Here is a 24,451-nt window from a genome sequence, read left to right on the forward strand (position 1 = left end):
GAAAGTTGGGCCACAGCTAACAAAATGAACTTCAACACGGAGAAATGCAAGGTACTGCACTTAGGGCGGAAAAATAAAATGCACAGATATAGGATGGGGGACACCTAGCTGAATGAAACTACATGTGAAAGGGATCTGGGAGTCTAAGTAGACCACAAGCTGAACATGAGTGAACAGTGATGCGGCAGCTAAAAAGGCCAATGCAATTTTAGGCTGCATCAGTAAAAGTATTGTATCTAGATCAAGGGAAGTAATAGTGCCACTCTATTCTGCTTTGGTCAGGCCCCACCTGGAATATTGTGTCCAGTTCTGGGCGCCACAATTCAAAAAGGATGTTGAAAAACTGGAACGAGTCCAAAGGAGGGCAAGTAAAATGGTGAAAGGTCTAGAAACCATGTCCTATGAGGAACGACTTAAGGAGCTGGGGATGTTTAGCCTGGAGAAGAGAAGGTTAAGAGGTGATATGATAGCCCTGTTTAAATGAAGGGATGCCATACTGAGGAGGGAGCTGACTTGTTTTCACTTGCTCCAGAGACTAGAACCTGGAGCAATGGATGCAAGCTACAAGAAAAGAGATTCCACCTCAACATTAGGAAGAACTTCCTGACAGGAAGGGCTGTTCGACAGTGGAATGCTCTTCCTCGGAGGGTGATAGAGTCTCTTTCCTTGGAGGTTTTTAAACAGAGGCTGGATGGCCATCTGTTGGGGATGATTTGATTTGGATTTCCTGCATGGCAGGGGGTTGGACTAGATGGCCCTTGCGGTCTCTTCCAACTCTATTATTCTATGATTCACAAGAGACAACAAACTATAATTCCTAGGATTCCCTAGCATTGAGTCAGGGCAGTTAAAGTGGTCTCAAACCAGATTATTTCTGCAGTGTGTTTTGGATCTACCTCAATTGTCGGACAATGAGGAGGAAAATAATAATTACCAGTTTATGGAGAAGCGGATCCCTAAAATATCTATATATTTTTTTCTGGAAGAATGATGAATTCCAGCTAACAGAATGGAGAAGGAAGAGATCTGCAGGAGATCAAGGATGTATCCATACTGCGTAATTAAACCGGTTTGACACCACTTTCACTGCCATGATTCTATGGGACAGAATCTTGAGATTTATAGTTTTAGGGAGCATTTGAGCCTGGTCTGTCAAAGATCTCTGGTGCCTTTGGGTCACCGTAAGAGGACTTGAAAGTCCAAACAAGCATAAAGCTTGGTGTGTTTGTGCATTAGTGTATTGCAGCAAAACCAACAAAACATCTTAAGGGAATCTTAAAAGACTAACCAATTTTATTTGCCATACACTTTTTGATATTCCAGCCCACTTTCTTTGACTGACTCTGCACTGCAAAAATAATCCGGTGTGATACCACAATGTCATGGCTCAATGCTGTGCAATTCTGGGAACTGTAGTTTGTTGTGGCACCAGAGGCACCGGATTATTTCTGCAGTGTGGATGCAACCTAAGGTCCAAAACACACTGCAGAAATAATCCAGTTTGAGACCGCTTTAACTGTCCTGGCTCAGTACTAGGAAATCCTGGGAACTGGAGTTTATTGTGGCACCAGAGCTCTCTGACAGAGAAGGCTAATTGTCTCAGAAAACTACAGCTCCCAGAGCTCCTTAGCATGGAGCCAGAACAGTTAAAGCAATCTCAAACTGGATTATATCTGCTGTGTGTTTCAGACCATAGTCCAATAAAGGGTGAATCCTTAGTAAAGCATGTTAAAAGCATAAATTGCTGTAGTGAGATTTACTTTTGAGAAAACGTGCATGATATTCCAACCTCAATGTGGAAAATCCAGCCTCTTAATAATAGTTCTGGGAGAATCCTTATGTGCCCATTTTACAGCTGGGGAATGAGGCTGCCTAAGAGAACGAGCCTAGTGCAGTGGTTTGAGCATGGGACTAGGGTTCCAATCTCTGCTTGGCCATGGAAACCCACTGGGCCACCTTGGGCAAGTCACACTCTCTCAGCCTCCGAGGGAGGCACTGGCAAACTCCCCTCTGAACAAATCTTGCCAGGAAAACCCTGTGATAGGCTTGCCTTAGGGTCGCCATACTTCAGGGCACACAACAACAACAACAACAAGAGATGTGCCCAAAGCTATGGGCAGACCAGAGCTGGCCTCTGAGGAGTGTTTATTTGTTCTCTTGCTCCAAGGCCTGGACAGATTATGCAATGCATTTTTATCCAAATGGAAGTCCTACTGAGTTCAGTTATGGTTACTACCAGGTCAACACTGCATGGGACTGCGATTTGCTTAGGAAGGACAACTGCAAATCCTTTCCATCCCTGGACCATGCAAGTCCCTTTGAATTCAACAGGATTAACTATACCTGCGCAGAGGACTGAAGCCTGAACAATGCGATCTTATACCTGCCTACTCAAAAGCAGGAAACCCTAATCTGTGTATTGAGGCTTACTCCCTGGTAAGGCATTGCACCTAGGAGGAAGTGCTCCTGAAATCCAGAAAGACCCTTCTGAGTAAACCTGTTTTCTGTAGCATTAAACCACCGTTTTAATTTACCAAAACACACACTTAAATGAGCCTAATAAATAGAGCCCAAATACCCCAAAGGCACCAGGTCTCTCTGATCTTAGAAGAAAAGCACAGTCAGCCCTGGATAGGACTTGGATAGGAGACCAACCACCTCGGAGTAAAGTATGTGTATATATATATATATATATATATATATATAGAGAGAGAGAGAGAGAGAGAGAGAGTGTATAATACTTGGATGGGAGACCGTATATATATTCAGATATATATCTATATAATATTGTGTGTGTGTGTGTGTATAATATGTGTGTGTATACACTCTCACACACAAATATAATATATACATATATAAAATATTGTGTGTGTGTATACACACTCACACCCACAAATATATACAGTGGATCCTTGTTATACGCTGGGGTTTGGTTCCAAGATCCCCCGTGTATAACAAAATCCGTGTATGCTCAAGTCCCATTAAGTATAATGACATAGCAAAATGGTGTCCCTAATAAAAAATGGAACATCAAGGTAAATGTATACTTTTTTGGAACATTTTCAAACCGTGTATGCTTAAATCCGTGTATAACAAATCCGTGTATAAGAAGGGCCGACTGTATACATATTTTATTATATCAAATGGCATACATATGCATATACATGTTTGATACTTGGATGGGAGACTATATATATTCAACACACACACATATATGTATATTATATCAAATAGTATACATATACATATAGTATTTTTATATAATATAAATATGTATAATTTATATGTATATATGTGTGTATGTATAATACTGTACCTGGATGGTATTCAGAGGTATATGTCTATATCTATAAATATATAATACTCTGTGTGTGTGTGTGTGTGTACATACACACACACACACACACACACACACATATATATATATATGAAGTGCGAAGTGGTGAAACCAAAGAAAGGAAGCTCTAGTCTAAGGGACAGAAAGGCAGAAGTTAAAAATGTGCTGCAGGAGAAAAGGCTGATGCCTTGGGCAAAGCTTTGCGTTATGTCTGTCTCCCGATTTCATTCCACTCCTGCCCTTTTTGGGTCGATTCTCAGAGCGAAATCCGTGAGGAAAGCCTCCCTCCACAGGCTGCAACCTTGGGATAGAATCATAGAATCCAAGACTTGGAAGAGACCCCAAGGGCCATCCAGTCCCACCCCATTCTGCCATGCAGGAACTCACAATCAAAGCATCCCCGACAGATGGCCATCCAGCCTCTGCTTAAAGACCTCCAAAGGAGGAGACTCCACTACACTCCGAGGAAGGAATGTGTTCCACTGCCAGCCTTTACTGTCAGGAAGTTCCTCCTAATGTTGAGGTGGAATCTCTTTTTCTGGAGCTTGCATCCATTACTCCGGGTTCTGTTCTCTGGAGCTTCCTCAATGTGACATCCCTTCAAGTATTTAAACAGGGCTATCATATCACCTCTTAACCTTCTCTTCTCCAGGCTAAACATCCCCAAATCCCCCTAAGGCATTCCTCAGGGCTTCATGGTTTCCAGACCCTTTACTGCACAGCAGCCCGATCCTGTGAATCTGAGCTGGGCTTTCAAAGTCTTGCTCTGCAGTCAGGATGGCAACTTTGTTGTTGAGATGTGCTTCCAAGTAGACTCCAAATTATGGTGAACTTTCTTAGGTCCAAAACATACTGAAAAAATAATCCAGTTTGAGTCTGCTTTAACTGCTCTGGCTTAATGCTAGGGGATTCTGGGATTTGTAGTTCGGTGAGACATTTAGCCTTTTCTGTCACAGAGCTCTGGTGCTACAATAAACTACACTTCCCAGGATTCTCTAGCACTGAGCCAGGGCTGTTAAAGCGATCTCAAACTGGGTTATTTTTGCAGTGTGTTTCGGACCTCAGTTGATCAAAGCTTATGCTCCAACTTCTTTCCCACATTTAGTCTCAAAGGTGCTACAAGAGCCCTTTGTAGCATAAAGCTTTGATAGACTGGGTCTATGAAACGTTCTTGCCCAGCATTTTCTTACAACTGCATCTGAAGATGTAGACCTAGTCTGCCAAAGCTTATCTTCCACACGGTTAGTCTCAGTGGGGCTACCTTAAGCATTCCTAGACTCTTAATGTTCTTGCTCAGCATGTCCTTAGAGGTGCATATACCAAAGCCTATGCTCCAACCTCTTTCCCTCAGTATGCAAAGAGATCTTGTAGCACCTTTGAGACTAACTGAAAGAAAGAAGTTGGTAGCGTGACACTTCCTAGACTTGAGTCTACTTCCTCAGGTGCATGTTACCTGACAAAGTAGGCTCAAGTCTCTGACAACTTTTCTTTAGTTAGTTTCAAAAGTGCTCCAAGATCCCTTTGCCTACTGATTTTCCAGACTAACACAGCTATGTCTTTGAATCCTTTCCCTCAGTTAGTCTCAAAGATGTTATAAGATCCCTTTGTAGCATAAGCTTTCCTTGACCCACTCTACCAAACCTTATGCTCCAACTTTTTTCACACAGTTAATCTCAATGTTGTAACAAGGTCCCTTTGTAGCATGAAGCTTTCCTAGACTGGGTCTAAGAACTGCTCTAGCTCAGCATTTCCTTAAAATGCATCTGAGGAAGCAGACCCAGTCTACCAAAGCTTGGGCTCCAACTTCTATTGCAGTCTCAAGGTGCTGCAAGATCTTTGTGTAGCATGAAGCTTTTCTAGAGTGGCTCCTCAAAATGCTCTGGCTCAGCATTTCCTTAGAAATGCATCTGAGGTAGTAGATCCAGTCTACCAAAGCTTAGGCTCCAACTTCCTGAGTTTGTCTCAAAGGTGCTACAAGATCCCTACTTAGTCAGTTGCAGTTCTAAGGAAATGCTGACCCAGTCATAGCTAAGCTTAGGCTCCAACTTCTTTCTCAGTTTGTCTCAAAGGTCCTACAAGATCTCTTTGTAGCGTAAAGCTTTGATAGGCTGGGTCTACTGCCTCAGGTGCAATGCTAAGGAAACGCTGAGTGAGAGCATGTGGTAGACCCAGTCTTAGCTAAGCTTAGGCTCCAACTTCTTTCTCAGTTTGTCTCAAAGGTTCTGCAAGATCCCTTAGTTAGTAGCATAAGATGCTTTAGTGGCATAAAGCTTTGATAGACAGGGTCTACTTCTTCAGGTGCAATTCTAAGGAAACTGTGAGCAAGAGCATGTGGTAGACCCAGTCTTAGCTAAGCTCAGGCTCCAACTTCTTCCCCACAGTTCAGTCTCCACGAAGGTGGGGCAGACTCCAACTTCTCCTCCTGCTGCTGCTGCACCACCACCTTCTTGGAGACTCAGTTGTGGGGAAGAAGTTGGTTGGCGCCTCAGCCTCGCTGGCCAGGTAGAGAGCGGGGCTTCATGGAGAGCAGAGGGAGGAAGTCGCGTGGAGCAAAAAGCTGGAGGCGGGGGAGGAGAATGGGGAGGAGTTGATTGACGGTTTCCAGGGCAACCCCGGTCCCTCCTCCTCCTCCTCCTCCTCCCCCTCCAGGGCCAGAATATCCATCCAATCCGCGCGCCCGCAGGAGTCCAGCCAGTCTGCTTTGGGCCATTGGAGCAGCCTATGTAGGAGGAGGAAGGGGAGAAGGAAGGAAAGAAAGGAAGAAAGAAAGAAAGAAAGAGGGGGGAGGAGAGAGTCTGGGGGGAGAGGGGGAAAGAGGGGAAGGGGAGGGAAAAGAGCAGCCCCCATCCCTCCCTCCCTCCCTCTTGCTCTCCCGCCTGGCTTTTGCAAGCGCCCCAAGCTGGCTGCAGGGAGGAAACCTGATCGGCCGAGCAAAAGGTGCCAGAGGAGGAGCTGCAGCAGCAGCAGCGGGGGAGTGGGAACCTTCCCAGGAGGAGGCTTGGGCTGTGTGAGTGTGTGAACTTTCCAAAGAAGAGGAGGGGGAGGGGTGTGTGTGTGAACTTTCTAAGGAGAAGGAGAGAGTGTGTGAGAACCTTCCCAGGAGGAGGAGGAGGAGGAAGAGTGTGAGTAAACTTTCCGAGAAGGAGGAGGAGGAACAGCCCCTGTGTGTGTTTGTGAACTTTCTAGGGAGGAGGAAGAAGGGGCTGCGTGTGTCTGTGTAACCTTTCCTGCGTGTGTGTGTGTGTGTGGAAGTAAGTGTGTAAGTAAACTCTCCGAGGAGGAGGAGTGTGTGAGTGTGTGTGAACTTTCTGAGGAGGAGGCTCTGTGTGTGCCTCCGTAACCTTTCCAAGGTGTTGTGAGTGTGTAAGTCAGTGTAAATTCTCCGAGGAGGAGGAGGAGGAAGAGGCTGTGTGTGTGCTGCCTCCTATGTAACCTTTCCAAGGTGGAGGTGTTCTTCTCTGAAAGTAAGTCGGTAGGAGGAGGCTGTGTGTGAGCTTTGCAAAGGGGTGGGGGGGGGTGAGGAGGCAGAGTGTGTGTTGTGTGTGAGCCTTCTTCCGAGGAGGAGGAGGAGGAGGAGGCGGCCATCCCCAGCGGAGGAGCCGGGGAGGAGGGCGGCGATGTCTTGCGCCTCTTCTGCTTCTGCTTCTTCTCCTCCGGGGGCCTTGAAGCAAGAGAGCGTCCTGGAAATGCTCTCTTTTCCGACGCCGGGCAACGAAGAGGAGGCCAGCCGGGAGAATGCCGCCTCTCCGGGGAAAGAGGAGGAGGAGGAGGAAGAGGAGGAGGAGGAAGAAGAAGAGGAAGAAGCAGTCTCAGGAGCCCCAGTCGCCGAGGCCCCGGGGCTGCTCTTGGCGCGGGAGGCTCTTCCTCCTCCTCCTCCTCCGGCGCCGTCGGGGCTGCCTCCTTCCTCGCCGCCGCCTCCTCCTCCTTCGCCGCTGCTGTCTTCCTCCCCGTCCTCCTCCTCCTCCTCGTCCTCCCCGTCCTCGTCCTCCTCTTCCCCGCGGGGGCTGCTGGCCTTCTCCCCGGAGCAGGTGGCCTGCGTGTGCGAGGCGCTGCAGCAGGGGGGCCACCTGGACCGTCTGGCCCGCTTCCTCTGGTCCCTGCCCCCCAGCGCCCTGCTGCTGGGCGGCCAGGAGAGCCTGCTCAAGGCCCGCGCCCTGGTGGCCTTCCACCGGGGCCTCTACGCCGAGCTCTACGGGCTCCTGGAGGGCCACGCCTTCCAGGCCAGCAACCACCCGCTCCTCCAGGAGCTCTGGTACAAGGCCCGCTACGCCGAGGCCGAGAGGGCCCGCGGCCGGCCCCTGGGGGCGGTGGACAAGTACCGGCTCCGCAGGAAGTTCCCGCTGCCCCGCACCATCTGGGACGGCGAGGAGACGGTCTACTGCTTCAAGGAGAAGTCCCGCAACGCCCTCAAGGAGCTCTACGCCCTCAACCGCTACCCCTCGCCCGCCGAGAAGAGGCACCTGGCCAAGGCCACCGGCCTCTCCCTCACCCAGGTCAGCAACTGGTTCAAGAACCGGCGCCAGAGGGACCGCAACCCCGGCGCCAGCGCCCCCAACGCCAACGCCAACGCCGCCGCCGGCCCCGAGAGCAGCAGCAGCCTCTCCAAAAGGTCAGCGCCTGGGATGGGGTCCCGCCTCTGCTGGAGACAGGCTTCTTTGGCTGCAGGGATGGACATTCCCTTGCATGCATGCTTCCTTGGTTGCTGGAAGGGATGCTTCCTTCCATGCCTGCCTCCTTAGCTCCTTGCATACATGCTTCCTTGGTTGGTTGTAAGTAAACCTTCTTGCATGCATGATTCCTTGGTCCCCTGCGTGCATTCTTCCTTGCTTCCATGGGCACATGCTTCCTTAGCTCCTTCTATACGTGCCTCCTTGGTTGGTTCCCGTCTGCATGCTTCCTTGGTTGGTACTGTTCAACGATATAGCCATCCGTGGTAGTCTGTAGAATCAGTATGTAGACAGGTCTTGTAGCACCTTTACGACTAACTGAAAGGAAGAAGTTGGAAGCATGAGCTTTCCTAGACTAAAGTCTCCTTGCTCAGATGCATCAATGCATGTATGCTTTCTTGCTTCCATCCTTCCATGATTCCTTCTTTCCTTCCATGTATGCTTCCTTGCTTGTTTACATGTATCCATCCTTGCTTCCATGCATGTATCCTTCCTTCTGTCTTTGCCTGCATGGTTCCTTGCTTGATTCTTTGCTTCCATGCTTCCTTCCTTCCCTTCCCTGAAAAATAAAAGCCGGAAAGAGTGGGGAACCTCCACACCAAAACTTCAGGTAGAATTCAGAGACATCGTTGTCTTAAGTCTGGGAAATCAGTAGCAAAGGGATCTTCTAACACCTCTGAGATTAACTAAAAGAAAGCAGTTGGTAAGACCTCATGCATATGAAGAAATAGAGTCAAGGAAAGGTCATGGAGCCAGCTTTTTTTCTTTCAGTTAGTCTCAAAGGTACTACAAGATCCCTTTTGCATCCTGATCTTCCCAAATGGAAAATGCAGATTTTCCTTCAGGCGTTTTTGGAGGAAGGGAAAGCAAGCAAGAAAGCAGGTCTGGTGGTGTCCTCTTATGTGCCGGTGTAGCTGGAGAAATGGCCTCTGCTCCTTGTAGCTTTCCTGCCCTCCTACCAGTCCCCCATGAGTGGGGGGGGGGGAGGCTGTTTCCTTAAGGAAGGGAAGTGGAACTCTGTGTGTGCTCAGAGGCCTAGTATTGTAGAGTCATGCTTCCCGTGGTCAAGTCCTGTGTACTGTATCTACATACTGTAGAAATGATGCAGTTTGGCCTGACTTTAACTGACATAACCTCATCCTACAGCATCCTGGGATTTGTGGTTTGGTGAGGCCCACTCTGGGTCTCTTTGGCAGAGAAGGCTTAAAGGGCCTTGTGAAACCATAAATCCCAGGATTCCATAGCATAGAGTGGGTAACGACCTTTGCAGCCTTCCTGCTTTATGTAGTGAGAATAGAGGCTGCTTCCCCAAGGAAGAGAAATGAACTCACTGCATGCTCAGAGGTATGATACTGTAGGCTTTTGCTTCCAGTGGTAAAGTCCTGGGCTTAGGAGACTCTGTGTGTGTGTATCTGCACAACTTAGAAATTATGTAGTTAGACCCCTACAAATCCTGCGGCATCCTGGGATTTGTAGTTTGGCAAGGCACCCTGCATTCTTTGTCAGAGAAGACCTTGTGAAACTGCAAATCCCAAGGTTCCATAGGATGGGGTTAACAGCACTCAATTTTTACAGTGTGGATGTACCCTGGGGTACAATTTAAGCTCGCTCCAATCTCCTGCCTTGGTTCCCCCACTATGTTTCTCCATTTGGTTCCCCTAGTTTCCACACTGAATTCCCACCCAAATGTGGCTTGACTTAATTCCTCCCCTTTCTTCCTGCCTCCTCCTGTTTTGTCTTGCCTACCTTTATTCCTTGGTTCTCTCCTGCAACTTCCTGGTTCCCCCCCCCTTCTTAATTCCTTTCCAGTTTCTTCTGTTCCCTGCTTTTCTTAATTTACAGCATCTCCCTTATTCTACACCTTTCACACAATATCAACCCCCCCCCTTTCACACCCTCCATGTTCTCCCTCTGATTTGGCCTGACTTCAGAAACATAGCCCTGTTAGTCTGGAACATGAGTGTGCCAAGAGTCCTGGTAGCACCTTTGAGACTAACTCAGCGAAAGAACAATAACATCCCGAATCCACAAAACAGGGATCGCTTCATTGGCCAGCCAAAATGCACAAAATACACATTGCAAGCTTTTGAAACCCTACTGGATTCTTCATCAGGCAAAGATACAGGAGAAATAAAAAATATGACAATTAGTCTCAAGCCTGCATTTTGAAGATATTGCTGATCTCAGTTCAAGTGTTGCTGGGGTCATGCAGGCCTAGCTTTCCTAGGCTTAAGTCTACTTCCTCAGATGCAAGCATATGCGACAGCTTCTTTTGTAAAGGTAGCCTCAAAGGTCCCGTTGCCTGCCTTAACATTTATATTGTACTTGGCATTCTTCAAAGTGCTTTTTGGCCAGCCTCACAGGAGCCCTGTAATGTGGGACACTCATAGTAGCATCACCCCCATATTGTGGGTTCGGAGGGCCATTGTTGCTGCAAGAATACCAGGGTGGTCTGCTGGCTGAAGGACACCTTGTGAGTTGGTGGCCCCTTCTGGGGGTCTGGACTGGTTGTTGTTGTGTGCCTTCAAGTTGTTCCAAAGTTATGATTTCCTTGGCAGGATTGGTTCAGAGGAGGTTTGTCATTGCCTTCTGCTGAGGCTGAGTGTCTGTGACTTGCCCAAAGTCATCCAATGAGTTTCATGTCCAAGCAGGGAATCGAATCTTGGTCACCAGAACCAACACTCAAACCACTATGCTACTCTGAACTGTTGTTGTTGTTGTTGTTGTTGTTGTTGTGTGCCTTCAAGTTGTTTCTGACTTAGGCCAGCCCCCTATGATGGGGGTTTTCTTGCAAAATTTGCTCAGAGGGGATTTGCCATTGCTTTCCCCTGAGGCTGAGAGCATGTGACTTGCCAGTGGGTTTCCACAGCCGAGTGGGAAATCAAACCCTGGTCTCAACAGAATTGTAGCCCGACACTGAAACCACTACACTGCGCTGAAGTGGTTCTGCTGTTGTTGTGTTGTGCCTCCTTCCCCTGAGGCTGGGAGTGTGTGACTTGCCCAAGGTCACCCAGTGAGTTTCCATGGCCAAGTGGGGAATCAAACCCTGGTCTCAACATAGTTGCAGTCCAACATTCAAACCAGTATGCTGTGCTGAACTGGTTTTGTTGTGTGCCTTCATGTTAGTTTGGGCTTATGGCGACCCTAAGGCAAACCTATTATGGGGGTTTCTATTCATCAGCAATATGTTGGTCTTGCCTCCTCCATTTGGCTTTGTTCCTGGCCTCTCACACCTTGCCTCTTTCTTGTCCTTCCTGTTTCCCTCCCTTCTCTTCTGGCTTCCTCACCGCCTCCTTTCATTCCTTCTGTCCTTGCTTGGCTCTCCTTTCTTGACAAACATGGCCGTTTACCTTCAGAAGGCCCTTTCCCCTCTCATTCTTCCTATGCTGGGGAGAAAAGAGAGAAAGCTAACCTTTGTATTTATTGTTCCCCCCTTCCCAACATATTTACCTCAACTCTCCCCTTTTTCTTACACTCAAGCCTACAAAATCCCACACCAAAACCTCTCCCCCCCATTTCCTTCATTCCCCTCTTTCTCCCCACAACCTACTGAAATTTCTGCCTTGGGGCTCACTTTCCCATGCGCCTTTCCCCCTTGAACCCTCTCCCTCCCCAGACATAAGAGTTCCTCATTGTTTCCCCTTCTTTGCCCTTTTTATTTCATTTCCCTGTCAAATAAAAACTAAACATTTTCCCCTCAGAAGGCAGGTTTTCCCATTTGTTGCCACTACTGCTACTTTGAGACATTGTGGGGCCCTCACCGATCCCACAACCTTCAGGCCTCATAAAAGGTTCATGCAATCTTATAACCCACATCAGGGCAGCCTTAAAACTTGCAAAGTGGGCTTTTTTTTTGCACCAGGGTGAAATAATAATAATAATAATAATAATAATAATAATAATAATGTTGCACAAACGTTTTATGGGTCCTGAACGTTGTGGGATTGCACAAGAAACTTTTATTTACTTCATTCTTTCTTTTTTTGCACTCATTATATTCACCCTAGTGCAAAAAAGAAAGAGTAATGTATATAAAAATACATTTTTTCTCCCTTTACATTTTGTCATCTACATGGATAGCCCTATACAAATAAATGCTAATAATAATAATATTATTATTTTGTGGGTTCAGAGAAGATGCCAGCCACAGATGCTGGCGAAACGTCAGGAATAAACTCTTCTAGAACATGGCCACATAACCTGAAAAACCCACAAAAAAACTATGGATGCCAGCCATGAAAACTTTCGATTTCACAATATTATTATTGTTTATGTATATATCCATGTACATGGCGATTCCCCCTTGCCTGGGTCTGCAGGCTCTCGCCCCATAAAATAAGGGAGAGAAAGTTCTTTTCTTCCACCTTAGTCCCTGTATACTTTTATATACCTTACTCTCCAGCCTCCCATATAGATTCCCCCACAGCACACATGGCGTTCTCCTCAGCTTGCTTTCAAAGATGGTTTCCCTCCCTTTATTTGACAGCGTTAATCATTTGCCCAGGTTTTATGTCACCAGGGAGGGGGAGAAAAAGAAACATGAATCTGGGTTTCATGTTGGCGGGAAGGTTTGCTTTTCTTTTCCCTCCCTCCTTTGCTCACTCTTCATGTTGTGAAACTTGATTCTGGGGCTGGTTCTGATGGGGTTATATTTCCCCAGAAGGCAAGGCACTAGGGATTTCCTGGGCATCCTCTGATCCCGAGTAGCCCCCTGGCCTCAAAAGCCCCCTGGAACTGGTTTCCTTTTAGGTGACCTCTAATCCTGGGAGCACCAGTGTGGTATAGTAGTCTGGAGTCCAGGATTCGAACCCACACTCAGCCACAGAAACCCACTGGGTCACTTTGGGCAAGTCGCACACTCTCAGGCTCAAAGGAACGCAAAGGCAAACCCACTCTGAACAAAGCTTGCCAAGAAAAACCTGTGATAGGTTTGCTTTAGGGTTGCCATAAGTTGGAAACTACTTGAAGGCACACAGCAACAACCATTTATTTATATGCTGCCTTTCTCTCCAGGCCAGGACCCAAGGCACGTTAGTAATGTTTACAATAAAAGGTTAAGACCAATTTTAAAAACACCACACCAAAACACCATAAAAACTGATGTAAAAACCAATCTTATGTGTGAGTTTGGATTTTTGTTGTTGGCGACTGCTGTTTGGGGGAATTGCATTGGTTACTTGAACGCAATGTTCCCTTTTGTTCCATTCCCAGAAACAATGGATTGTGATATGTTGGTTCATTTTAATTTCGTGTTTTATTGGTTTCATAAAAAATAGAACAGATGTAACAAATCTAACATTGTCAAATAACAAACAAACTGAGGATGCTGATGAGGAGGTTCTTGTGTTTTAGGTTGGATCTTGGGGAAAGTTACTGTTCTGACTACAACTCCCAGAATTCCCCAGTGAGCAGTGGGGGTTCTGGGAGTTGTAGTCCAAACAGGGAATTTCCCTAGATTTGTTATTGTTCTTTGCCTCCAAATTATTTATTTTATTTATTTAAGTGATTTATAGCCTCCCTTTCTCCCCAAATGAGATTCAATTAGATTTTTGATTTATATGGCGACCCTAAGGAGAAGCTATCACAGGGTTCCCTTGGCAAGTTTCTTCAGAGGGGGTTTGCCCTGGCTGCCATCTGAGGCTGAGAGAGTGTGATTTGCCCAAGATCACCCAGTGCATTTTTATGCTCAAATGGGGAACTGAATCCTGATCTCTAGAATCATAGCTCAGCATCGTAAACCACTATACCAAGCTGGCTCTCTACTCTCCCCAAATACTTGTCCTTCATCTAACAGAAATTATTGTGAAAGCAATTCTTTGGTTGGATCCAAACAGGAACTCTTCCCATGCTCTGGTCTTTAAGCTCACCGCAATTACTGTCAAAATGATTCTTTTGCAGCAAATCAGTTGGGGAAAGTCCATCTGTTGCTGATCTAATGGTAGGGTACTTGAAAACAGAGGGAAAGGGGAAAAAGCTAGCTGCTGAGAGGCCTCCCTGGGTTATTTATCTGACTACCTGGAAGCTGCCAGGTGAGATGGCCTGCCCTGCCTGCCCAAGGCACATTCCTCTCCTCCTTGGAGTTTTACCCCATCTTTTTGCCCTCTCTCTTTATTGCAGAGTGGCTGTTTGGTGGTGGTGGTGGTGATGATGGTTTTTAACAAAAGCCTCAAGGGTCCATCTCCTAGCAAGGGCACAGTTGTGCTGACACAGATCCTTCCTGTCCTTGGAATGCATGCATCAAGCCTCGATGATTGTGTGTTTGCGTGTGTGTGTGTGCATGTGCACACATGCACATACAAAATCAGGAAGGGCCACCCAGAGACAGGGTGGAAGTTGGACATGCAACCATTCCTGCAGGCTGAGACCTTTCTCGGAAGTCCTTTGTTACTGCAGGTTGAGTCTTCCTTATCCGAAATACTTGGGACCATAAGTGTTTGGAATATTTTGGATTTTGGCATTCCGCATAAAGGAGACTCAAACTGTATTTTTTTAAACTGGTGCTGTAAGCCTATTTACCTTCTGAGGTTTTTCTTGTAGTGGTCTTCCTCTGGTGATTAAAAGGGCTGAAACAATGGTTTTAATATCATTTTAGAGCTTTAGCTATATTTGCACTTTGGTTTGCTGTCTGTAAGGATGAAGAGCAGTTTAAAACTGTCTTAATAAATAATAAAGGATGATTTTGCTAAATGGTCGACATCTAGGATCTTACAAGAAGTAAGCAATTGGAAGTGAAGCCAAAATATATTTTATGCATGATCTGCATCTGTTAAGTACATGATTTTTTAAAAATTGTGTTGTACATGCTTGAAATGGTTTAACACATGACATGTTTGATAGGAGAAGGCATTTTGTCAGGATTGTATCTGGCTTTGACTTACTGCACTTCATAATACTATTCATCCCCAAGTTTTAAGGAATCCAGGGCAAGGCTGCCAGTTAAGAGCTAGGAGATCCAGTGTTCATTGCACACTTCATCTCCAGCAACATTGGTGGATGAGTGTGCAAAGGGATAGTCGTAGTACTTCTGAGACTAACTGAAAGAAAGAAGCTGATAACATGAACTTTCATAGACTTAAGTCTTTTTCCTGGTGAATAGTTCATCATGAATATCTATAAATCCAACATAATTTTGCTTCAACACCCAATGTTACAACAAACAATTTTGTTGGCTTATATATAAGATCCTAAACCTTGAAAAGTTACTTTTGATCTGCAAAGTAATTTCCCCTGAGCTCTGATTTAAAAATAGAACGAATGCAAAGCTATTTGAGAATGACTGTGTTCGAATTATAGCCTGTACTCTGGAAAATTGCAGGGATTCAAACACTGGTTTCCCAAAGTCCTGGTCTAGCATTCAAGCCACCAAACCATGCTGACTATCATGAACAAAGCTGAGACAAGTACAATTTGGATTACAAGTCGTGGTCTCTGGCAGTTTCAGTCCCCTAAAAGGGAACTTTTCCAAGCTCTGGAAATAAAAATAACACCCAGTAGATGTAATATGGAGAAGAGACAACATTTCTAGGTACTGTAAAAAGAGATGATTTTATTCTTGAAAATAGCCCAGTGCCTTTTGGCCTAGAAATATTTTTATGGCTACCTTCAGGTGATTACAATTTTAAAACCGACCTGCAGGGATTCTAAAAAGTGTATCTCTAAAACTTATTCTTAACAACTGATCATTTTGATGAAGAATGATGATTCAAACTGATAATTTTTTTTCTAGGACTCATCTCCCAAGCTATTTTTTTCTAAATCCTTCTTGTTGGTCTCCCCAAAGTCCTTTCCAATAATAATAATAATAATAATAATAATAATAATGGTGCAGATGACAAATGTACAGGCTGTGCAATCTTCTTCGTTTATACTAAAAGTATTGATAAATGACAAGATACCAAAAATGATGGTGTGTGTTATCACCCATCTCCCATTGATTCAGCTGAAATAACTAGGTGCTTTTTCTTTTAGTTCTTCAGCTGCTACTACACTTCAGAATTAATGCGGTTTGAAAGTGGATTAACTGTTGTTAGCCCATCCTATTGAATCCTAGGATTTGTAGTATGTTCTCTGACAGACAAGGCTAAATCTATCAAAACAACAAATCCCAACAGTGAGCCATGACAGTTAAAAGCAATGTCAAGCCGCATTATTTCTGCAGTGTAGATACAGCCAATGTGGGTTCTTGATGCTTATGTGGGGAAGGAACTTTCACTAGATGCTTCTTACATAGAATATCCTGGGTTCATCCTCCAGCATCTCCTGCCTAAAATCCCAGAGACCAACTTCCACCACCTAAGTGTGGCAGATACTGTGTATACAGCAAGTTTTACACAGTATAAAATTATAGCACAGGGTTTCCCAGTGTGATAAGGGTCAGAACCCCTGTCCCTTTCATAGATGTGTGTGTGGGTGTTATTAGCTGCCCTGACAACCCTGTGAATAAGCTCCATATCCCCCTATTCTCAGCCTCTCTGCTCAAATCATGCAGGTTCAGGCCCATGTCTTCCCTGATGGAGTCCATCCATCTGACATGTGGTCCTCTTCTTTTTCTACTGCCCTCTACCTTTCCCAGCATTATTGTCTTTTCTAATGATTCATGTCTTCTCATGATGTAGCTAAAGTACAACAGCCTAAATTTAGCCATCTTGGCTTCTAGGGAGAGTTCAGGCTTGATTTGTTCTAGGACCCAATTTTTGTCTTTTTGACCATCCACCGTATTCTCAGCACTCTTCTCCAGCATCACATCTCAGACGAGCTTGTTTTCTTCCTATCTGCTTTCTTTACTGTCCAGCTCTCACATCTGTACATAGTAATGGGGGAAACAATAGCTTGGACAATTCTGACTAGTATTCAGTTGTATATCTTTACACTTTAGGACCTTGTCCAGTTCTTTCATGGCTGCCCTTTTCATTCCTGGTCATCTTCTGATTTCTTGGTTGTAGCGTCCGTTCTGATCAGTGTTTGATCCAAGGTATGGGAAATCTTTATTTCATGTCTCTCATTATCTAGGCTGAACTTATGTAAATCCTCCATGGTCACTATTTTTTTCTTTATGTTCAGTGGTAGACCATTGCACTTTCGTCTGTGACTTTGTTTAGTAATTGTTCCAAGTCTATGATGCTTTCTGCTAGTAGTATGGTGTCATCTGCGATTATTAGATTGTTGATGTTCCTTCCTCCTGTCTAAACCTCTTCATATGACATTATTTGCATACAAGTTGAGCAAATAGGGTGATGGGGAATTTCAAGAGTTGTTGATAGCTACCGGTTTCAGAAAACCCGCTCTGAGGGGGATTTGGCCCGGATCGGGTGTGCAAAACCCTAATCCGGGTGTGTAAAAACTGGCACCAGTGGGAACTACCCACTTTTAAACCGGGTTCAACATCAGGGTATATGGTAGTGTGAATGGCCCCTGGGTTGTGTGACAAGTAACACAATACAGCACACTCCCCCTCCCAAAATTTATTTATGTATTTACAGGTATTTATTTTACATGCTGCCATTCTCTTAACATGGGACCCAAAGCCACTTATGACACAGTTAAAACAAGATAAACCTGAAAGCCTGATGATTAAAAAGTTATTTAGATGACTATATTAAAGCACAACTAATTTAAAAAAATATAAAATCTTTTCAAAACATTTATAATTTTTATATTGAAAATCCCCCCCTGAAAATGCAGGACTATAGTTTGCATTCTGCATTTTTCCAGCGATGGAGAGAAGGCATCCTTGATGTATGGGTTAGACCCTGTGGCTCGCTCTAGGTCAGGCAGGAAGTAGACAAAACTTTAGAGGCGTGTCCACAGGATAGGACTAACCCCCAAAGCAAGTTTCAGTTTCGTTTCTGCCTCTGCTCTGGTCAGACGCTTTCAGATCAGCTCTGCTGCTTTTCCTCCTCTATTTCTTTCAACAACAAAAACAACAACTTTATTTCTCTCCTGTTCCTTTTGCCTCTGCCTCCTATCTGTCCCCTCTCCTGTCTCTTTGGACTGCCAGGGGACCAACAACGATGTCAGGGGCTGGGGATCAGGAGGACAGCCCAGGCATGTCCTGTGATTCCCTGAACTTGGCTAGAGAGCAACCCAGTCACTCTCTCAGCCCCTATGAAGACAAAGAGCCTGCTGCTAGGACTGCCAGGGCCAGGTCGGAGGAGGGAGAACCCTCGTCTCCGAACCTACAGGGGCCCCACTGCACCCTCCAGCAAAAGGACCGGACCCAGGCCACATTGGAGGACTCAGAACAGGGTGTGAGTACTACCCCCACCCAACTGGCCCCCCCGCTGCAAGCATTGCCACCGGAGCTCTCCTCCATAATTGCTTCCCTCATCTCCTTCCAAGCTGCAGCTTTATCTGGCCAACAGCCCTGTCCTGCAGCCCTTCCCCTCTCTCTGGGGATGACTGGCACCATTTCAGACCACCGGAGACAGCCTTCCCTCCCTACCTCTCAGCCAGCTCCAGCCCAGTGCATCCCTGCCTCTGCCCAGAGAGCCCCAACCAGGACAAGGTCTTCCTCTTCCTCCTCTCCAGTTGCCCGCTCCTCCCTGGATTCCATCCCTCCCTCTGAAAGGGGAAAATTCACCCCCAGAAAAACTGCCCTCAAGCCTCCCAAAAAGGGCGGGAAAAGTCTCCCGGGCTCCTCTTCAGCTGCTGCTAAGACAAAAACTAAGCGACCAGCGCCAACTACTGGCCAACAGCACAAATCAAAAAGGCCTAAAGCCTCCATTATTCTGCATTCTTCTGATGATGTGGATGATGCAGAGGCCCTTTCAAACAAATTATCTCACAGTCAAGAGGGCTTACTCACCCTTGACGAATTATCTGTTGATGATGATGATGGAGAAGATCCCACACCCTCCTCTAGCAGACTTTTCCCCCAAGAGGACTTTCAAATCCTGTTGAAAAAAGCAATAAAAACTCTTGAGTTGCCTATAAATGCCACCATCCCTCAAACTCAAGACACAGACCTTCCCCAGGGAAAGGGCAACTCCTTCCCACAACCTGGGCCCCCTTCTATCTAGGTCCCCTTTACTTCAGATTTTATGAAGGTTATTAGGGAAGAGTGGTCTAAGCCAGCCACAGCCAGACCAAATCCTCAATCATTCAAAAAATTTTATAACCTTCCCCAATCGGTCATGTCAAAGCTCCAAGTCCCCTGGTTGATGCTCCCGTTGCAGCATTGACCACGTCCGCGGTCTACTGCAAAGATGGAGACGATGCCCTTAAAAACCACGAAGACAAAAGAGCCGATTCGGCCTTAAGAAAATCATTTGATGCCTCCTCCACAGCCATCAGGGCTGCATCTACAGTCTCCATTCTCTCCAGGGCCGCTTTTACTTGGGCTAGAGACCTTATCCAAGAGGTACCTAAGGGCAACATTAATTTACGCCAGGGCATCAATAAACTTCTCAAGGTGTTGGCTTTTTCTTCTGATGCTTCTCTTGACATCATGCAACTGAGTGCCAGGGCTCAAGCAGCATCTGTCCCAGTAAGGAGACAGATCTGGCTAAAAAATTGGACGGTTGATGCCAAGTCCAAACAAAACCTCACCATGGCCCCCTTCAGCGGACAAAAACTATTTGGAGACGCACTCGAATCCGTCCTCATAGAAACCAAAGACAAGAAAAAAGCCTTACCTTCACTACCCAAAAGAGATCAAAAGCGATCCTTTCGCCAGGGACAGGGTTCCTTTCGCTCATACAAAAACAATCAATCTTCCTTTTGTTCCAGAGACCCTAGGTCCAACAAAAATCAGTGGTCTGACCGAAAGCCATATGGCCGACAACAATACCACTCCCGAGGATTCGGAAGGCCTAACAACTCTTCCAACCAACAACAGGGGCCATCTATCTCCAAACAAAACCGTAATTCCCCCAGAGAATGACTGGCCGCCACACCTAGTGGGCGGCAGACTTCTACACTTCGCCCACATTTGGGAAGCCTCAACTGCAGACAAATGGGTTCTCACCACACTGAGACACGGTTATCTGATAGACTTTTACAACCTTCCTCACGACCACTTTGTTCCATCACCGATGTCCCAACGTCACAAAAAACACAAGTTGATGTTACAAGCCATAGACCACCTACTACAAATTGGAGCGATAGAACAAGTTCCATCTTCAGAAATGTACAAAGGTTGCTACTCTATTTTGTTCATAGTGCCAAAAAAGGATGGGTCATGGAGGGCTGTACTGGACCTAAAATGGGTCAACAAATTTGTCAGAAAACGTCGTTTCCGTATGGAAACTCTAAAGACCATCCTAGAGGCCATCAGACCTCACGACTTTCTTTGTTCTCTGGATTTAACTCAAGCCTACCTTCATGTTCCTGTTCACCCTCTCCACCGCCGTTTTCTGAGATTCTCCTACCACCACAACCATTACCAATACAAGGCCCTTCCATTTGGCCTCTCATCAGCTCCTCGGGTCTTTACAAAGATCATGATATCGCTGGTGGCACATTGGAGACTACAGGGAATCCACGTTCATCCTTATTTGGACGACATCTTAATTCGCTCACCATCACTCCAACAAGGCCGTCAGGATGTCCATCTGGTCCTATCCTCATTGACAAGACATGGTTTTCTGGTCAATCGTGGGAAGAGCCACCTAGAGCCTTGCCAACATATTCTCCATCTCGGGGCGATCATCGATACCCTACACGGCAAGGTATACCTCTCACCAGAAAGAATAAACAAACTTCGTCAGACCATCAACCTTGTGTCCCGCTCTCACTCGACAAACCTTTTGCTCCTGGCGAGATTACAAGGCTTAATGATATCAACGATAGACTACACACCCTGGGCCCGATTTCACTCAAGGCCTCTCCAGTGGTTTCTCCTTCCTCATCAAAAACACATATCCTCAAAGATCAACAAATGACTGATACTTCCTCACAGAGTCAGACACTCCCTCCTTTGGTGGACTTCTCCCAATCTCAAAACAGGTCGGCCACTCTGGCCTCCTCAAGAACTACAACTGACGACAGATGCCAGTCTGCGGGGCTGGGGAGCCACACTCAACAACTCCTATACACAGGGAAGATGGGCCGTCCAAGAACAAAGCCACAACATAAATCTCCTAGAACTCAGAGCGGTGCGCCTGGCTCTTCTACAATTCTCATCCCTGGTCAAAGGACAACCAGTGTTGATTCGGACAGACAACATGTCAACAAAAGCCCACATAAATCGACAAGGAGGCACAAGATCAAAGTCTCTAATGAGCGAGACAGAGCTTCTTTTCAAGTGGTCACAAACAAATCTCCTCTCGATAAGATCAGAACACATCAAGGGGACTCTAAATACGAGAGCCGACTGGCTCAGCAGACAGGACATAGACCAGTCAGAGTGGCAGCTACATCCCCAAGTCTTTCACATGGTGACACACAAGCTCGGAACGCCCCTGGTAGATCTCTTCGCATCGCCCATAAACAATCAACTGCCACGCTTCTTCTCTCGGTTCCTAACTCAAGGAGCGGAACAAATGGACGCTCTACATGCCCCATGGCCAGACGGGACTCTATACGCCTTCCCTCCAACGTCCATGATCAACAAGTGCCTAAAAAAGGCAAGAAAAGAAAGAGCGACACTAATTCTAATAGCCCCATACTGGCCAAGAAGACCATGGTTCTCAGAGATCCTGACAATGGCTCAAGAGTCTCTCAAGCTCCCGCTTCGCCCAGACCTTCTATTCCAGGGTCAGTTTCACCATCCAGATCCAGCCTGGCTCAACCTTCACGCTTGGAGGTTGAACGCCAAAATATGATAAAAGAAGGGCTCACGTCTAGGGTGATAGACACCATCATCAATGCTAGACGACCTTCCACCAGACGAATATACGAATATTCTTTCAGATCATTTGCCCGTTGGTGTAAGCTAAACAAACTTAACCCACTCAAGGCATCTGTGAGCTCTCTACTTTCTTACCTCCAAGAAGGACTTGATAAAGGTCTTAAGCCCAACACTCTCAAAAGACAGGTCTCTGCCATCACTTCTGCTTTTCCTCAAAAACACGCTAACAAACTGTCCAACAACTACTATGTCAGAAGGTTTCTTCGGGCAGCCACTCTCATCCGACCTCCCACAGTACACAGATACCCTAACTGGGACCTACACAAGGTACTTTCGGCTCTTACCAAAGCTCCGTTTGAACCACTAAAAGTCATAGACTTAAAATTCCTTACCTGGAAGGTTCTGTTCCTCACAGCCATCACCTCGGCCAAGAGAGTCTCAGAACTTGGCGCCCTGTCCATACGCAAAGAGCTCTGCGTGTTCAGAGAAGACTCTGTGTTGCTAAGACTAGATCCAACGTTTATAACCAAGATAAACTCTACATTCCACAGGTCCCAAGATATCATCCTACCTTCTTTTTGCCCTCAACCCAAAAAAGACTTGGAAAAGACCTGGCATACACTGGATGTTCGGAGGGCTCTCCGCACTTATATTAATAGAACTAAAAGGTTCCGTTTGACTGACAGCCTTTTTGTATCATTCCACAAAAATTCCATGGGCAAAAAGGTGTCCGTTTCTACACTTTCTCGATGGATCAGGTCCTGCATATCCATGTGTTATACAGATTCTACAAAGCCTCTTCCTGGAACTGTTTTTGCTCATTCTACACGTAGTGCTTCAACCTCTCAAGCATTCTCCACTAATGCCTCTCTAGAAGAGATCTGCAGGGCAGCTACATGGTCCTCGACATCTACCTTTGTCCGACATTACCGCCTGGACTCCTTCCAGTCATCTGAGGCGGCTTTTGGAAGAAGGGTACTACAGGCTGTAGTACCTCATTAACTCAATCTTCTTCTACCCACCCTTATTTTTGGGGAGCTATGCCATATCCCATACATCAAGGATGCCTTCTCTCCATCGCTGGAAAAATAAACATTGGCTTACCTGGTGAGATGTTTGTTTTAAGTGATGGAGACGAAGGCATCCTCCCCTCCCTCTGATTGGTCTTGATCTCCTGGCACCCAGTTTTTGAGGTCAACCATTAGTGTTTTTTCTCGTCCCGTTGGACGTTTACAGTTTTTTGATTACTGGGTCTTTTTCAGATGCCCTAAAATTTGGTTCTTAGTTGTTTGAGAGTTCTTATAAACCTTCCTTCTCTAGGCTGTTACATTAACTGAAACTTGCTTTGGGGGTTAGTCCTATCCTGTGGACACGCCTCTAAAGTTTTGTCTACTTCCTGCCTGACCTAGAGCGAGCCACAGGGTCTAACCCATACATCAAGGATGCCTTCGTCTCCATCGCTTAAAACAAACATCTCACCAGGTAAGCCAATGTTTATTTCTCTTAATTGTAACAGTAATGTTCTCCCAACTTTATAGTAAAGATCAAAATGCAGCACACTTCCCCTCCCAATTAAAAAAAAACCAACCCTTATACACAATCAATAATCAAAATGCCTATAAAAATGGGCATTTAAGAGGAAAAGGTCTGGGCTCTTTTAGAATTTGGGGCCTGGATAGGGTGGATTGGAAGCTGTGGGGATGTGAAGGATATGTGGTTATCTAGGGAGCCCCATGAGGTTGGATGCAATCCCAGCTACAGAAATTCACCACTCCTGCTGTGGCATTACTGAGCTTGACTCCACAGTGATTTGAATACAAGACTGTTTCATATATGTCCATATCAGCATGGGAGATCTCAGCTCTGACCATGGTTCATACCTGAAATAAGAGATGGGCACACTCTTTTAGGCAGCAGGATGAGGCAAAACTTGGAAGTACTAGAAGCTTTTCAAGGTAGGAAAAGCAACTTTGGGAAGTTAAGTTATGACCATGCAAAGTTATGGCTGGCCCTGCTGTTAGGCAGAGTGATTCAACTGCCCTGGGCAGCATATTGGTATTTAATTTATTATTTAATTTATTTATCACAAGGAGGGATACTTGGGGCATTTTCTGCTTCAGATGCCAAAATAACTTGACTGGGCTTGGATACTGTATGACTTGACATGTGGTGAAGGGGTGCAGCTAAAAGTCCTGTATTGGCTTGGACCAAGGCAACAAACAGTAACTGGCTTTCTATTGATTTGTCCCAACTAGAGTAGATCCACTCAGTCAATTGTTGAATGGTGAGTCAACACATAGATAAATCTAATGCATTCCATGGGCCTAGCCTAGTCTAGAGCTTAAAAGATAATTTACAACTATGGCAGGTTCCACACCGCCGAAAAGTATGGGCTCGGCATGTACTAGGGTTAGGAAGGAGTGTTGTTGTACGTGCTGAGCACGTACAAAATGGCAGCACCCATTCTACATGGGCACCGCCATTTTGACGTAGTGGACACTTAGTGTCCGCACATTGCGGCGTGGAAATGATGCCGCAAGTGTGCCATTGGCGCCTTGCGGCATCATAACCATACCACAAAAAGAAGCCACTTTTTGTGGTGCTGGGGAACCGCGCGGTTTGTCCGCTGCGGTTCCCTGGTGCAGCAAACACTGGCGC

The 24,451-nt window shown here is 46.0% G+C and overlaps 1 protein-coding gene across 1 annotated transcript in view; it reads left to right on the forward strand.

The window, feature by feature from the left end:
- Window positions 1-6,192: 6,192 nt before the first annotated feature.
- Window positions 6,193-24,451, forward strand: part of LOC149315222 (homeobox protein SIX4-like) — a 39,722-nt gene continuing 21,463 nt past the window's right edge. Inside the window, exon 1 of the mRNA XM_089522771.1 lies at window positions 6,193-7,946. Within this exon, the coding sequence (XP_089378897.1) occupies window positions 6,955-7,946 (992 nt within the window). The 5' untranslated portion in view covers window positions 6,193-6,954. The remainder of the gene's footprint in view (window positions 7,947-24,451) is intronic.

The sequence above is a fragment of the Sceloporus occidentalis genome, unplaced genomic scaffold (assembly GCF_023333645.1).
Source record: "Sceloporus occidentalis isolate IW3139 unplaced genomic scaffold, rSceOcc1.0.p SCAF_4, whole genome shotgun sequence".
NCBI classification, from domain to species: domain Eukaryota; kingdom Metazoa; phylum Chordata; class Lepidosauria; order Squamata; family Phrynosomatidae; genus Sceloporus; species Sceloporus occidentalis.